Here is a 14016-nt window from a genome sequence, read left to right as displayed (position 1 = left end):
CGTCCCGCACACATTCCTCTCTTCGGCTTTCCCAGAGATCCCCCTCATCTTGTCATTTCCTAGAGTTGGGGTGAAGCACTTTTTCCTCAAAAGGAGACCTGCTCTTACAATTTTTAAAATATGCACTAAAGTTGCTGACTACTCCAGAACAACAGATACCCAAAGCATTCAGAGGGATGTTAATTTTAAACTAATCTTTAATTACTTAATGAGCTCCTAGGAAATTATTCTGTCTCCAAGGGCCAAAGAACTGGAAAAAAAAAAAATTGAGGTGTGTGAGGTGTGAGGCGTAGAGCAATGTTATCCTTCTTTGTCTTTTTACATATACATAGAATGTTTATGAATCATATTCTCCTTTGAGAATAATTACCACTTGATTATGCTGTCTTAGCTTTAGTGACAATACTGCTGATGAAAATAGCTGGTGTTTATTGAACAGTTCGTATATGCCAGACATTTTAGTAACAACTTTACAAAGACCATCTTATTTTATTCTTAAAACTCACCTGTTACTTCATCCTCATTTTTCAGAGATCAGGTAGGGCTAACTCAGAGGATTCTAACCCAGGCTGTCTGGCTTTGGAGCCAGCAGGCCTAACCATCACTCAAGCTTCCTGTTTGAGGGATGTTACTTTAAGTTGTAATAGTCATTAAAAAATAGTATATGCAATTAAAATACAATACGAGGCACGCTTTTGATCACAAGCTTATCTGTTGATAGAGATCTAGGTTAGGTTGGGGCTGTTAATAGAAATCTATGACCTTGAAGAATTATGTACGCGGCAGAAAGCTAAAGGTAGGTTTAAAGCACTCACAGGAGAAATGCTTTGCAATGTGGACATTTCGCCGATAAAAAATATGTTTAGTCTGCTAGAAAATAATTATGGGTCACCTTTAAAGAGTCTAAAACACACAGATGTCAGATTATATCTGTCACAAGCTGTCAAAAATGTTTTCTGTCAACCTACAATTGTCTAGGGATTGTTTCAAACCCACGTAATCTTACAGAGTGCTAATGTTTACATTCGGGTGTTTGAGACAGCGGCTATATGCAGGAAGATACATACTGTCTCGCAGCTTCTCTTGGTCCACGTGAGAGGTGGCTGCAGGGGGTGAAGGTCCGGAATACTTCACCCTCTTGACACGGATTCCGTGCAGCCATTTTCACATAAAAGCAATTGCCTAAGTACTGTATTGCACTGATGACTTCCAAAATTTTTGGAGCTCCTTCTGCTCCTTCCCACTTAAGCCACTTAAGAGAAAAAAAAAAAAACAAAAAACCAAGCAACCCCAGAAGAGTACAGGCTTCCAGGACTTCAGAATTAATAAGCAAAGAGCTACTTAGGATGGCATAAGTATGGGGGAAAGAAAACAAAGACATTCCTATGAGAAGATGAAAGTCAAACCCTGAGTGTGAAAATATGGCACACAAAGGAATGTCTTAGACGGCTAATGGGTCCAAGGTTTCTCTCGGGGGTGAAAGGGGACCGGGAACATCGGACGGCCAGTGACACTGCACGGCTTTGTGAATGTACTACACAGACACTGAGTTGTACACTTAAAGTGGGTGGCTTTTACGGTATGCAACTTATATCTCAATAAAGCTGTTAAAAAAGAAAAAAGGAGAAAAGGAAAGTCTTGAAAACACAGAAACTGTAGTATAGGCAAGTGAAAATGAACTCAGAAAAGAGATGATGGCAGTTTCACATCAATAACCATGTATTCTAATACCTTCCGCAGCGTATTTCAAGGCACCCTTTTAAGAAATCAGGAAAAGATTAAATAACATTTCCCCAAAACATTCTTTTAAGAAGCTGAACCCTCGCCCCATGCTTCCATCACCCAGTGGCTCTGATGGTCCAGAGTGGCTGCTTTTTCTACTTTACATAAGGATACTCCACAGGCTAGCAGTGATGCTGCTAACTTAAACAGGCAGAACCACGAAGCATGACAAGTCTAGAATATATGAATAGGACACTATCTCAGATTTTAAATGTCTGGCATAAACGAAAGTTCCTATATTTTATACCTCTTTTTTTTTTTCTTTTTCAGAACCCCTTTTTGAATAAAAGGTAGTCTGATAAAATAGTCTGATCAATCAGCAGACAGAAGGGATCTTTAACCTGAGAGATAGCTTAATTTCCAAAACTTGTCTACCCCCGTTGCTCATCTCCCAAATGACTACCAAATAGCTAATTACCCTGAAACCTCTGACTTCAGTATATTAGAAGGGAGAGGGGCAGATTGAACCTTAATTATTACACCTTATAAGATTATTACTAATTGTGACATTAAATATTGTCAGAAATTCAAAACAAATGTTCTTTCTTTTAACTCTAATCAAACTTGATTTTCAAATTAATATAAATTTTTATATGTTAACAAAAAAAATTTTTTTTGGCCAGGGGCAGACTTAACAGAGAGATAAATCTCAAGGACTTTCAACAAGCAAAGACTGAAAATACCGTCTGGGTGGACACCAGCTTAGGTAAAACAGAATCAAGTATCCACCTCTACCTGTAAACATCCTCAATCCCCACTGATAAGAGAAGCAAATTTTAGAATGCATTTAATAGCTTTAAAAGCTTAAGTGAATATCTAAGACATGGTTTTTCTATGTTTTCCCCCTCTATGACCAAATTTGACATGAATCTCAAATTTCTAATAAAGATTATAAATTAGTCATTTCATTTTCTAAGGTGTGGATGGCTTTTTTTCTTTTATCTATTTCTCACAGACCTCAGTATACAGTTCAATAAAAGATATTTACTAGTTTATTCTAACATGTTTCCGTTCTATATTATTTATCTTAGATGGCATTATGACCTAGGCTTAGTCATTCCTCATGGAATTATTGGGTATTATTAACATGTCTACACGTAGATAATGAAACTGAAGTTCAGAGAGGTCACTACAGGCCCACAGTCCTGCAGATATTCAGACTTCTAGTGCATGGTTTTATTTATTGCACTCAATTGCATTAATATTTCATGTTCCAGAGTAGGGGCTACAGATTTTAATAATAGATTACATTTCCAAGGAGCTTATAGCGGGGGTGGGTGTGTGTGTAACCTTTGTATGTTGCTGCTGTTGGTTTTGTTTTTACCCAGTATCCATTTATTCTCCCTTGATAACTGAATGCTGAGAACTTCCACTTAGGCCAACAGGTACAGAGGCTTCAGCCGACCAATGTCCCCTGGCTGTAGCAGTTAGTTCTAGGAAGAACATGAGTGTTCCATTTAGAGCCAATTAGATGCAGTAAGGCTTGTTCCCGAAACTTCTGGGAAAAAGATCTTACTTTTTCTCTGCATCTATTTTACTACTATCTGGAGGAAACCTGGGTGAGAATGGGACCAGCCCAAAAGAAGTGAGGTTAAAAAAAAAAAAAAAAAGAAATATGTTCAAGGTGATACTTATTATTGTTTTGTTTTTTTGTTTTTTAAATACACACTGTGTAGTGTTTAAAATGGGCCAGGCATGGTCTTAAGCACTTTACAAATATAATCCATTTAGTCCTTTTAACAAACTTATGAGGTAGGTACTATTATAATCTTGACTTTATAATTGAGGAAACTGAGGCACAGATAAGCTAAGGAACTTGCCTAATGTCACACAACTAATAGATGAAGGAGTAGGGATTTGGACGCAAGTGATCTGGCTCATTTTTCTGCTCTTAGCTACTATGCTAGGGACATAGGTTGAGCCCTTACATTAATGGTAAGGAAATACATATTTAACAATGGGTTCTCAAGGAAAAAAAAGAAAAAAAAGGAGAGAAGGAAAGGAAGGAAAAAAGAGAGAAAGAAAGAATACCCCTGATTTGTTGTATTTGCCAATTTCTCTATTTCAAATATTCTCGCTGTGGCGGATTTCAAGCTATTAACTTGACATTACCCGGTTTGCAACATTCCTAAACATTGGTTGGTCCAGGTCAGCTCCTTCAGGAAACCACTGGAGCTGACACCAGGTCTCCCTTCCACAAGACTGCATGTTTGTGAATTTATACTGTTCCTTTTGGCTTAAGCCACTTTTGGTTGGGCTTTCTGTCTCTTGCAATATTAAGGAGTCCTAACTGACCTCAAGTTTCATGGGTAATGAAATACTTTCACGGAAACCACTCTTTGTCATATTAGACCTCCACAGTAACCTCATGAGGTGGGCAAATCCCTCGTCAGTTGCCCCATCTTAATCAGAAACTGAGAGTTGAGGGTCGATGAATTCGGTCTATGTCGCACTGACTACATAATTTTCCAGACCTGGTGCAAAATGAGAATGCCAGGCCCGGGTCCCTTGTTCCAAAATTATTAAGGATTTCAAAATGATGATAGCAAAGCATTAAGCTAAGTGCGGGGCCCTTCTGAGAATGGGGCCCTGAGTGACCACCCAGGGCCATGCGCCATGAAGGTGGCCTTGCATCTGTGTCACTCGGCTGGTAGGTGGCAGAGGCGGCCTCTGAACTCAGATCTACAAGCCCCATAGCCCTTACACTCTATCACAATGTTTCCCCGCAAAACAAAGGATCTGTACATACATAGATTTCTATGTGGGCCTCGTTACTTAAGTTATCAACGATCCTAACAACATTTTGTATTGTTGACCACTTCCAAGCAATCACAACTGACTCACTTAAAGACTCCTACGTTGTTGCAACAGCTATATATTAGACCACAAGTATATCCAGTCTTAATTTCTTATTCACATTTTGTTTCCTTCAGGCAAAGTTAAAATAAATCTTACCACTAATTCATTGAGCTATTTATATTGTACAATTTTTACTTCTCAGACAAAGCCAGAAAAAGAAAACAAATACTATTTCACAGATCAGATTTTTAATCTATCTGATATACTTCCCCCCCACCCATGCGATACCACACAATTGCCTTAATTTTTAAAACTTAGGTAACTCCAAATATCCTAAGGATTTTTCTTAAAACAAAAACCAACCAAACAAAAAACTACCTTCTATTTTCCACTACAAAATTTTAGAAGTACCCCAGTTACTCTCTTCCTCATGGAAAACATGGACCTAAATACAGCTGTTTCAAGTGCAATTACTATTTTTCAAAGTGCCAAGCTCAGTCTAATGGGTTTTATTACTGAGATTCTCACATTCAAAAATCATTATAACCCATGACAATATTTGGTGATATATGATAATGGAGGAATGAAATGGGGGAAAAAATCTTTTATATAAGATAAAACGTAGAAGTTGCATTATGCAGTTTTATGTAGCAACTGCGTTCTACTACTCAATTTTTGATGATTTTAAAGAAAACAGAAAACTCACCACAATGATCAGCTAGATAATGCTTCACATTTAATCTATGCAAACAACCAGCAGATAGTTTATCATGAATTACAACCTAGAAGCAGAGGCTTAATACAAACGTGGCTCTCAACATTTCTATTTACCTGTTGACTAACCCAGGCTATTTAATTTTCATTTATGTTTGAAACATTAGAAGCTGAGAAGAAAAATATTCCAGCGTGGTTCCCTAGAAATATGACAAAATGCTCCAAGTAAGTAAATCAATACATTGATATGCTTTAAAGATGATTTTCTAAAGCATCTTAAAATTACAATATTTGTTAATGAGTAATGAAAATAAATGTACCACTGAACAGGGGGCTTTCTGCATTGGCACTGAAATTAGAGCACTTCGACCATATGTGATTTATCCATTACCTGCAGTTGCATTACCTGCTCAGATCTGTTGTGGTGCTGGTATTGGTACTGAGACAAGGTATTATAAGAAGAAGCAAATTTGTCCTTCTCAAATTGTTTCTTCACTCTGGCCAAACCACCAGGCACTGTGCACATTCTGGATTCCTCCATCATCTAAGACAATTTAAGAAAAAGGAAAATTCAGCTTTATATCTGTTCAAGATGGGATTTACAAGCTATTATTTTTTATAGTTGACAATTATTGATGGGTGGTATATTAAAAAAATATGAACATAAGCAATTATTTCGGTAGGCCCTCACAGAAAACCTTAAAAAAAAAAATCTCTCCATGTTGTTTTCTCATTTATCAGTGTTTGATATAAAGTCAGAAGGAACTTCAAAATATTGAGTTAATTCTCCTTATCTCAGATAGATTTGGATATCTGGAGATTAGACCTGTAGGATGCATTTCTCTAATAATACACAGACTAGTAGAAATTAGAATAACGGATTCAATTTTAACTCACAGTAAGGTTGTCATTAAAATCCCAAATGTCTACATAAGCAACACATTATTAAGAATATTAAAAACATTTGGGGCGCCTGGGTGGCTCAGTCGGTTAAGCGACTGCCTTCGGCTCAGGTCATGATCCTGGAGTCCCTGGATCGAGTCCCACATCGGGCTCCCTGCTCAGCAGGGAGTCTGCTTCTCCCTCTGACCCTCCCCCCTCTCATGTGCTCTCTCTCGCTCTCTCTCTCTCTCACATAAATAAATAAAATCTTTAAAAAAAAAAAAGAATATTAAAAACATTTGACTCATTCCAAAATGTATTTAAATCACTAAAGATGAATAAAACAAGCCTCTCTTAAGCAAAAATGTCAATATCAGTAATAGTAACAACTACTTAATACTCGTGCTAAATGATTTCTATGTGTTTACATATATCTTGTCATTTGATATTTCTCCATATTCTGTGAGATATGGGCATTTATTCTCATTTTAAAATGGGGAAATTGAGGTTTGGGTAAGTAAGGCAGTTTGTTAAGTTCTCATAGCTGGGGTGTGAGTAGAAGCTGGTATTTGAACCCATATCTGTTTTAATGACTGCAGTCTGTCTTAATCACTAGTACTAAAGGACAGGCAGAAAAACAACTACTCTGGGGTTGGCATAGCCCAGGACTTAGCTTAGAAGGTTTAGGGTTAGAAGGATTCTAGGCTATTGTTGGCATTTTGCAGAACAGAAAGCCTAATTCAGTAGGCATCATTTGGAGCAACTTGAAAAACACTGAGGAGCCTTGTCAGATCTTATGCCCCTGTGGGAAGTGCAGTAACTTAAGGGCTTTGGTTTTGATGATTCAACAGACTCCCCAGCCCAGCAGGCACTCAAGCCCAGATGGGATGACAACTCTCAAGCAAACAGGCCCCATGCCAACCAGCCCTCCTCCAGGAAGCTTCTAGGACTGCTTAAGACTGGGAAGAGATTCAGCAACTCTTCAAATCACAGGAGGTCTCCTGAGGTCTGGCCCAGTCCTGATATAACCCTGAAGCCTAGAGACCTGGAAGAAACTGGATGCCCATGAGCTGAAGTTCCCCTAACATGGACTGTGGACTCCAGGAATCCTGAAATCATGACCCAATATGTAGTTTCTCAAGCAGATCCTAAAAATACAATTATAATCTTGGGGTTTCCCACAATATTGGAGAATGAATTAATAATCGGGATTATGTGGATTACTAGCAAATTCATGTGGTTGCTTTATCAGATTCATAACTTTTCCCCAATTCCATGCACTGTCTGATATCTAAGAATATGTATATTTGCTGCATGGGAAGAAGGGGTAAGAATGTATACTTATATGTTTTAGATATATATATTCTACCAAATTCCGCAGCAAACTTCAAATGTAAATCCTGGTCAGTTACTGCCGTTTGATACATGTTAAAGTCATGAGAAAGTGTGGCATCTATTTTGAAATTTAAGGTAAAAAAGGGAAAGGGTGAAATAAGGCCACAGTATTTCTTATACCCCTCCCTGACATTTAATGTACATAAGTGGCCTTCCTTGGATTGATCAAACATAGATAATATATGAGTATTAAATTATGGAAATTAAGGCAATTATTGTTAAGAAGAAGCCTACTCTTTCCAACAACTATAAACAATGTCCAAATCATGCGCAAATTAATCTAGTAAGCCTCAGTAATTATGCTAATAACTGAATACTTTCCTAGTAAGTGCATTTTCACAAAAATATCGTTTCCTATACTGAACATGTTGCCTCTCATCTACCAAATGTTATAAAAAAACCAAATATACCCATTCCTTTCCTTCAGCATTGCGCTTTGGAATCAGACCATATTACATGTGTAAAAATACATATAGTTAATGAATCTTGTCAGTAGTCCTACTATTACACTGTTACTGCTGCTCACCCACCTAAGTGAGGAAGTCCTTTGAATTGTAGTTTAGTGGTGGTGATATGGTTTCTTTCTTCAGCTCAGCTTGTAAATGAAGGTTTATATATGTGGTATTGCTCAAGGAGCAGTCTGTGGGCATGAGCTGGAGTGATGTTTCCTTGCTCCGATGGAGACCATGACTGGGACTTTGCCTTGTTTAGCCCCGTATGCTATAAGGTCAACTAATCTGTGCTATTGTAAATGACCACCTAACAGGCTGCTTTGTGTTAAACATTTTTATGTTAACCTTATTCACTGTTCCTTATTCTTGGACTCAGAAGTAAGATTTGGAATCTAATGGGTATGCCCATAATAATTAAGTCATTTTATGAACAAATTAACATAGAACCTACTTAATATTAAGTTGTTTTAATAATAAGGTAATTTAACTACCTAACACTTACCCAGGTTAATATATTACACAATTATCTATTTTCTTTACGAAGAACTGTCCTTGGGTCCTTGCACATAGTAGAAATAACATAATTTGGGGAGTTGGACAAATACTGATTCTAATCCCAGTTCTGACACTTAAAACCTTGGAATAGAGTTCAAGTTTTATTTCTTATAAACTGGGAATAACAATATATTTTCCCTATATTTCTTGCATTAAAAAAGATAAAGGAAATAAAATTGCACAGCACAGAATCTGGCATTTTAATTCATTGCTTAACAAATGTTACCTCCCTCTTCTCTTCTAGGACTCTCCTGCAGACCACCGCCTTTCCACGGCCATGACTTTTATTTAGGTTCAACCAAATGCCATCCGGCTGAGGCCAGGACCAGGCGAAACTGATCTCAATGTGACTGAAATATAATGGATTCAGTTTGGGGCCGAATCAGAGACCTCCAGATTTTGCACATAAAATACTTGGGTTCTTTGTGTAGACAGAAAAGTTGCTAAAGGCAGTTTCCATGATTTTGTAATTGAACAGACATTTGATGCATCTGACCAGATAAGGCAGTAAGGCAGTTATTTTGTTTTTCTTTAGCTATTTACCAGGATTTATCTGAGATAATATTTGTGCTCTTCCTCCCCCTCCCCCCGGCCCCCGCACAATATTAACTTAGGGCCAAACCAAATAATAGGGCATTTGTTGGGCCACAGATTCTTTCTTATATGAGAGGCAGCTGAATTCAGTTAAAAGAGCACAGGAGTCCAGAGACCAGGAATTTAGTCTGGTTTGTCACTAATGCATGATCTCCCATAAATCACTTCCCCTCAGTTTGTTTTGCCTGTAAATGGGCAGAGAAGAGAAGGATTATTAAATTCTTTATGTGTAGGCTACCTTCATAATAGCATTAACGTTTTGTTTTTGTATTAAATAATGGGATAATTAAGTTTTCTTAGTGCTTAAATATTCTTTTTAGCACATTATACATACCAATTTGTCTTATTGTGTATTCTCCTAGTGTCTGTAAAGATAAAAGTCTTCCTAAATTAAAAAAACATTGTTTACTAAATAACCCGTCTCTCACTCAATGCTTTCAAAATCCGTTTGTTTCCCCAAGAATCTTTTTTCCAATTTCGAACACTAATTTGTAGTGAAGTTCCGTAATGATCCAGCAGGGGGTGCTATCTAAGAAGACTGGCAGGAGGCCCTGGAGTGATACTATTTATTTTGGAAGAGCTCAAGCTGCTTCTGTGATTTCTGTACATTCATTCAAAATCCATGCTGCATCTAAAATGGATTTTAATGACTATGTAAAAACTTAAATGTCATTTGGAATTACAATATTGTTAATGAGTTTGGCACAGTCAGCCTTGTCTCTAAATAATTTGTAAAGAAGAATGTTAAGAGTTAGCTATTTTAGAACACCACCCTTCTTGGCTATTCTTTCTCTTTCTCTTTTGGTTAAATGAACAACTTTGCTAATTTGGAGATTATAATTATAAAAGAGTATCCTTATATTCCATTAAGCTATAAAGCTGCTACTAATAAAATGACTCATCAAACCCTGTGGACTGAAGGCCACAGATGATGGAACCCAACAAATTCTTTTGAATATGACTTTTTATGCTTTGGCTCCAAAAATTGGTGGTCCTACTGAATCCTGCTGTTTCCTATAATCATAATTGGTTTAGCAGAGTGCCTACATTGCTAATCTCCCTCGTTTCTATGTTGATTAAGCTACTCCTAATGGATTTAGTGCGTACAGAGAAATGAGAAAAGCAAAAAAAAAAAAAAAAAAAAAAGATACTTCCAGTGAATTTAAATGAACTAGACATGAGACCGAGGAGGGCGGCATGCAGACCCACATTATTAAAATCTGAAATTAATTCCCAACCTTCCTGAGGAGAATAGCCATAGGTTAAATGATAATGATGGCAATAATAACACATTTATACCCTGCCTTATGGCTTCCATGTAAATTACCTCTTTGACTTCTCTCTAAGACCCTCTGTGGTGGATGGCTACTCCCATTTTACAGTTAAGGAAACTGAAGCTCAGAGCGGGGTTAAGATAGTAGCCCAAATTCACACAGCAAGTAACCTCTGACTTTGATTCACACTATGTCTGTGCTTTCTCCACTTTATCCCACTGCCCAGTGGTATTCCTGTATAGCGATGGAAGGAGCGTATGTGAAGGGCAGACCAAAAGCCCACTGCCCCGTGCAGAACCACCGGGGGCAGCTTACATTGGCGGAGAAGCTGCGGCAGTCACCCCTGGAGACAGCTGCCTGGTACCTCTCCATCCGCTCCTTCAAGGACACCACTTCCTGGAGGTCTGACACGCCCTCGCTCTGGGCACCACCGTCTTCTGCAAATCCACTCGCAGGCTTATCAGGGCCAACAGTCACTGAAAACAAACGTAGCATGCTCAGATACGTGTTTCGGGCTTTGAAGAGCAAATAGCATCACCTTATGAACAGTAAAGGCATTTTAAATACCTGCTCTCATAAAACAGACTGCAACATTTCACAGTACTGTGTTTTCAATGTCCCACAGTCACCCTCTTCTCTTCAAGCTTTCAAGCAAAGCTACAAAATGCCCATACAGGAGCATATGCTTATGCGCATGTCAAACAAAAACACTGTCTCCACTCCTACTCCTGTGATTATTCTGATGAAAAATAGTTATTAAGAGCTTCATAATGTTAATAATGAACATTCCTGAGGCACCGTCTGTTGAATTTAGGCTAAATGCTGTAAGAGCATGATCTCATTTACTTCTCTAACAACCTCATGAGGTAGGTGCTATTCTTTTCTGAAATTTATAGATAAGAACATAGAGAGTCACAGTGGTTAGAAAACTTTCCCATGATCACACAATTAATTAGAGGCAGATTTGATGGGTGGACTAAAACTTTAGCAAGTCTAAAAATTGCTCTTTGCTTCTCTCTCCACCCCTTAACACTCGAGGAGAGAGATCTAGCTAAAATAAGCCATTGCCATGAGAATTAGACTGTGGGTTTATTTCTTTTATCCACAGAGACATGTGTTACATGAGAGAGAAATAATAGCACCGTTAGAAAAAGCTTTGTCAGTCACCCATTTCAGATGGTCTGTTATTTTCCCATTTAAGCCATCTACCTGACAAAAATACAGGGTAACAGGAATTACATGCTTGGAAACAGAGCAAAAGACTGATTGCATGATCACAGAATAACAGTTGTTAGAAACAGAAGGTCTTAAAGATCATACGGTCTAACCTAATCTAACCAGCTCCTTTTAGGCATATGGAAACCTGTCTAAATGTTTCCTTATATGAAAGGAAGACAGGGACTCTTCAGGGCTCTTCAGTTATATATGCCAGAGCTGGTCTCAAAACTAGATTTTCTTCTCTAATCTAGTATTCTTTGCTGTTATCACTCTGCTTGATGGTTTACTATTCACTCTTAAAGAACTCTAATTCCAGAATCATGTGCAAGGGCTCTTTCTGGGACCAATCGGGATATGGTACCTATCTACATACAGATACATCCATACATGTATGCCTGCATGCATGTATTATGTATATTCATTGATCATTCATGCACCCCCTGCCTTTCACCTTAGGACTGGTAGTTTCTGGAACTCATAGAGTAGGGCTGGTTCTTCAGGGTACTTCGTTATTTGGATTGGTCTGATTTAATCACTGTACACTGTACACCAAGACCCAAACAATCCCAGGTGACAGATAACCAAGCTGTTTCTTCCCTTTCCTGTTCTTCCTACCTCGTCCGCCAGCTCCCACATCGAGCCATCTTACAGAATTGTTTTCTTTTTCTTTTCTTTTTTTAAAAATTAATTAATTTATTTATTTGACAGATAGATAGCACAAGTAGGCAGAGTGGCAGGCAGAGGGAGAGGGAGAAGCAGGCTCTCCGCTGAGCAGGGAGCCAGATGTGGGGCTCGATCCCAGGACCCCAGGATCATGACCTGAGCCGAAGGCAGCTGCTTAACCGACTGAGCCACCCAGGTGCCCCTTGTTTGCTTTTTCTATTTTTAGTTTCTTTTAAGGTTTATGTACACAACCGAAGATGAGCACAACTTCTATGATCCAGAAAAAATTAAAAATCCTTTGTTTTGGTTCCATGAGTATCTGGTTTTCCATAGGGACTTCGTATTCAAATAAACATTTTCACATATTTCAATTAAAATTGTAAATATATTTTACTTACCATAAATACAAAATATACAGGAATATGAAGTTGTGATATATGCACGCGATGATTGTACAACGCTGATGTGTATATAACAAATGTCAGTTATTTGTGAAATTCACCTGTCATTCAAAACCTCATATCCATACAAAAGTACATCCCTCCAGTTGATTCTGATAAAAACACATTCTCACATGCTACTGAAAGTTTTTCACATGATAAAGAAAATATATCTCTATTTTCCCCCATGGATTACCTATCTACACAGATGAATTCAGTTTATATTAACTATACTATTACTTTCTTGTGAATGATCACTATATAGATTTTATTGAACATGACTCCCTAAAGTTTTTCCACATTAAAATAAAAATTTCATTTTGTGCATTCTGTTCATAAAAGATGTCATTCTTTTATTTATCTTAACAGAAAGTCAGCAGTTTATTTTTGCTAAAATTTACAGATGGCATTTACTTTTCAAATATTTGACTTTTATCATTTTCATCCTACTGGCAAATGCCCAAGATTAATGGTCAGGAAATCAGTGGCCGGATTATTAAGAGATTTGGATTCCATTGCCTTGTGGACTTTCATTTTGATCACAGAAAAGACACTACATTTTAATTTCTCTCTCTTTCCCATCAGTAACTTTGCCTACACAGGTAGTCATAGAGTAGAAAACTACCTTGAGTTAATAAGCTGTGTCCATATTGTTTCTTAACCTTCTAAGTCCACATCTGTCCTTTCTTCACCTCACAAACAGGTGATGTTTCCTGCCCCGTGTACTCTAAGGCAGTGTGTCTATCTGCCCTTATCTTGGTGCTGATGACACCTGATATAACTTTTTAAGGTTGATAAGACAGCCCCCCCTTTTAAGATTTATTTATTTATTTTAGAGAGAGAGAGAGTTGGGGGTGGGCAGAGGCAGAGGCAGAGGGAGAAGGAGAGAGAATCTCAAGCAGACTTTGTGGTGAGCACAGAACCCTGCGTGGGGCTCGATCTCATGACCCCGAGATCATGACTTGAACCGAAACCAAGAGGCAGTTGCTCTACCGACTGCGCCATAGACAGCCCCTTTCTTAGGGATAGGTGAGGAAGAAGGCAGGGACATTGGTCCCCTGACCTCCTACTGTGCCATTTCAGAAGGCTTGAATGTAATTGGCTTGAATGTAACTGAGGTTGGAGAACAGTATGAAATGAGTTTAGGGAAACTTTAAAGAGAGAGGTGACACACAAGATCAAGTAAAGATGCCCTTGTCATAAAATACCTTTGGAGGGGTGCCTGGGTGGTTCAGATGGTTGAGTGTC

General features: G+C 38.1%; 1 protein-coding gene across 1 annotated transcript in view; it reads right to left on the bottom strand.

Moving 5' to 3' along the window:
• The window catches only part of XIRP2 (xin actin binding repeat containing 2), a 311886-nt gene that overhangs the window by 34922 nt on the left and 262948 nt on the right, over window positions 1-14016 (bottom strand). Inside the window, 2 exon segments of the mRNA XM_078070938.1 lie at window positions 5702-5839; window positions 10763-10923. Of these exon segments, the coding sequence (XP_077927064.1) occupies window positions 5702-5839; window positions 10763-10923 (299 nt within the window).

The sequence above is a fragment of the Halichoerus grypus genome, chromosome 4 (genome assembly GCF_964656455.1).
Source record: "Halichoerus grypus chromosome 4, mHalGry1.hap1.1, whole genome shotgun sequence".
NCBI classification, from domain to species: domain Eukaryota; kingdom Metazoa; phylum Chordata; class Mammalia; order Carnivora; family Phocidae; genus Halichoerus; species Halichoerus grypus.
The sequence above is the reverse complement of the archived record's forward strand: the minus strand, read 5'-3'. Positions and strand labels throughout refer to the sequence as shown.